The 3,492-nt window shown below is 42.8% G+C and overlaps 1 protein-coding gene across 1 annotated transcript; it reads left to right on the forward strand.

Moving 5' to 3' along the window:
- Positions 1-1,812: 1,812 nt before the first annotated feature.
- LOC139379463 (alpha-2 adrenergic receptor-like) lies at positions 1,813-3,114 on the forward strand. The gene has a single exon (XM_071122275.1). It carries the CDS (start codon positions 1,813-1,815, stop codon positions 3,112-3,114), a length of 1,302 nt encoding a protein of 433 aa, XP_070978376.1.
- Positions 3,115-3,492: the final 378 nt, after the last annotated feature.

The following is a 3,492-nucleotide window of genomic DNA, read 5'->3' on the forward strand; positions in this document are numbered from 1 at the left end:
AGGCCAAATTCTTGCTGGCGTCAATCAATGAAATTATATGGCGGCAACATGTTTTTTGGTCTAAACAGTATCAGATACGTGGTCTACACTTACTGAGACAGAGGGGCCCTGTTGCCCTTGCTCTGATGATTTCTCCGGTGAGATTCAGCCATACCCGAATTGACTGAAAACTTCCTTGGGACGTTGTGTCATGATCCCGTGAAGGTTTTAGTCACTTGAGGTTCCCATGTGTCCCAAACCATTATAAGTAAAGTCATGAAATTGTATGGAGGTTTTAAAGTAAGTAGTACGCTGTTCAGCTGAAATAGTGTCCAAATCTTTCATCCATTTGACATGATCACTACTGACTTCTCATTATGACCCTTCCTGGGATTTGAATTCACAACCTCTGGATCTGGGGTATGCTGATCATTCTGCGGCGCCACAAATTCTGTAAAATGTATTAAGTCCCCTACACATTCATTACCTATAATGCATCTCTGCATTTAGCAAAAGAGTGCCATCTGCGCTGCTATTTTAGTTATGAGTTAATCTGACTATTTCTCTCATTGATTTCATTGACTTATTTCAGCAATTTGAGTTTGGGTTTTCAGTATAGTTGTCTAATGTAGGTGAGGCATATTATTCTGTTTTAATGTTACTCCTGAATCACTACAAGAAATATAATCACTTTTCTTCTGTGTATTTTTAACAGAGCTGAGATTTACTTTGAAGTGTAAAGGGTAGGAATAGTCCTACAGGTGAAACCCGGGAACTAGACTAAACCTCCAGTGGACCATGACACCATGAGTAAAGCAGTATGTTGACATACAGCTTTACTCATCTCATATGTATATGCTGCATTTCATTCTACTGTATTTCAGTCAATGCCACTCCGACATTGCTCGTCCTAATACTTACTTTAGATTTGTGTGTAGTGTTGTGAATTGTTAGATACTACTGCATTGTTGGCGCTAGGAACTCAAGCATTTCGCTACACCCGCAATAACATCTGCTAAATATGTGTATGTGACCAATAACATTTGATTTGACACAACGTCCTGATGACTTCAAGCGAACATTTCGTGAGGTCCCAAGGATGTCCTTAAGACTCATTATTGTTTGCAGGAGATTACATTAGTAGATGCAGCAATACTGACCTCCAGCGTGTTGGAATAAAGGTGTGCCTAAATCACATTGACATGACTGCCTTGTGCATCTCACATCTCTGAAATATTCGTGTGTTCGCAAATGTACTTTTCTCCCTAATTAAATATTTACATACTTTTTTTAAAATCCAGTGTATCGGCGTGGTTGACATTCAACTTGTGTCATCAATACATCATATGATCAAAGCCTAATGACAGACAGCGTATTTCACTATAGTCGTCATTCACAAAATAGCCTATTGAACTGATATAACAAATAAAATAAATAAAAGCATCGCATACTGTAATTCAATGAGATTCCAGAAAATAATGCACTCTGTCGGGGGCGGGGCAGAAATCAGTTAGTTGTATGTGAGCAACACATGAGCGCTGACTGAGACAGCTTTCTGATGTAGAGCTCAGCACGAGCGCTGAGAGAGAGCCAGCAGCAGCCGATATAGAAGGATTGCCTGTCATGCTATAACAGCATGCATGTACAAGGCAAGGTGGCATGATCGTTTAGTCAATTAACCAGATATATATTGGGTAATGATTTGCCGTCTAATCCACGAGACATGCATTCCGTCAACATTGTGCTCATTTTCATTTTGGCAATGAATGGACTCTACATGCATAAAGTGAATGTCTTTCCCTGAACCAACCATTCTGGAATAAAAAGAAATACATGGACGGGATGGATTCGTTTAACTCAAGCGGAGTTGACACGTTCCCCGTTGTCAACTTAAATTCCTCATCAGAAAGTCCATATTCTTCGGCTACAATAGCGAGTCTTGCAGCACTTGTAAGTTTTCTTATTTTGTTTACAGTGGTCGGGAACGTTCTGGTTGTAATTGCGGTGTTAACAAGCCGGGCAATGAAAGCTCCCCAGAATCTGTTTTTGGTTTCGTTAGCCACCGCAGACATTCTGGTTGCCACTTTGGTGATGCCATTTTCTCTGGCAAACGAACTTATGGGCTACTGGTATTTCGGCAAAGTTTGGTGTGGAATTTACCTCGCTTTAGATGTATTATTTTGCACTTCGTCCATTGTCCATCTGTGCGCAATCAGTTTGGACCGCTACTGGTCCGTTACGCAAGCTGTTGAATATAATCTCAAACGGACTCCTAAACGAGTGAAGTGTATTATCGTCATTGTATGGCTTATATCTGCCATGATATCTTCTCCTCCGTTAATATCAATAGACAAAAACAATGATAACTCTCAGTACCCAGGGTGTGAGCTGAACAATGACACTTGGTACATCCTCTCCTCTAGCATTGCGTCATTCTTTGCGCCTTGCCTAATCATGATATTAGTGTATATTAGAATATACCAAGTGGCCAAGACCAGGACCAGGGGCATGTCGGAGAAAAAACATGGTCCAGGTGAACATACAATGACTGAGAATGGGCTAAGCAAAGCTGCCTTGTGCAAAATCAACGGGGACAGAGAGACCGGGCACTGCCAGTGCCCACCCACGCCCAGCATGATGACCACAGAGGTTCATGATGAGGGGGACCTGGAGGAGAGCTCCTCCTCAGAGGACAAAGGTCACACCAAACCTCAGGACCTGAACCATAAGAGGGTCAAGCGGGCCAGCCGGAAGAACAGTGCCATCTCCAAACACTCCAGCCGTATCTCTAGAGCCAGCAACAAATCCATGGACCTGTTCGCCTCCAGGAGGAAGAGGAGGAGGAGCTCTGTGTCCATGAAAAAGGTCTCCCAGGCCAGGGAGAAGAGGTTCACCTTTGTGCTGGCTGTAGTCATGGGGGTATTTGTGGTGTGCTGGTTCCCATTCTTCTTCAGCTACTGCCTGCACGGAGTGTGCGGGGACCCCTGTAAGATCCCCGATCCCCTCTTTAAATTCTTCTTCTGGATTGGTTACTGCAACAGCTCACTCAACCCCGCCATCTACACCATCTTCAACCAGGATTTCCGGCGCGCCTTTCAGAAAATCCTTTGCAAGTCGTGGAAAAAATCCTTCTAGATATATGTGATAATGGGAGGGACAAGCCAGGACTAAATATGCCCTGAGATGACCATGACAATCTCAATATGGACATATGAAATCTACCATGGAATATTCATATGAAAGAAGCCTATTTTTTGTATTCAACCATATGAACAATGCAACGTGCACACTGTACTTACAGTGGTCATACACATTGTCATGCTGTAACTCAATTGAGAGAGCATCATTCTGAACTACGCCTTCATATTCCCTCACAGGCAACTCTTGTGCTCTCATTACCCAACATATTTATGTTACTGGCCTGCATATTTGCCATTCACGTTCAGTGTGTGCATAGTGGTTCCCAGAACAAGATGTTCTGAAGTGTATCGCAAGGCTTTAACTCAATGTCAC

Source organism: Oncorhynchus clarkii, chromosome 21, assembly GCF_045791955.1.
Source record: "Oncorhynchus clarkii lewisi isolate Uvic-CL-2024 chromosome 21, UVic_Ocla_1.0, whole genome shotgun sequence".
In the NCBI taxonomy this organism is placed as follows: domain Eukaryota; kingdom Metazoa; phylum Chordata; class Actinopteri; order Salmoniformes; family Salmonidae; genus Oncorhynchus; species Oncorhynchus clarkii.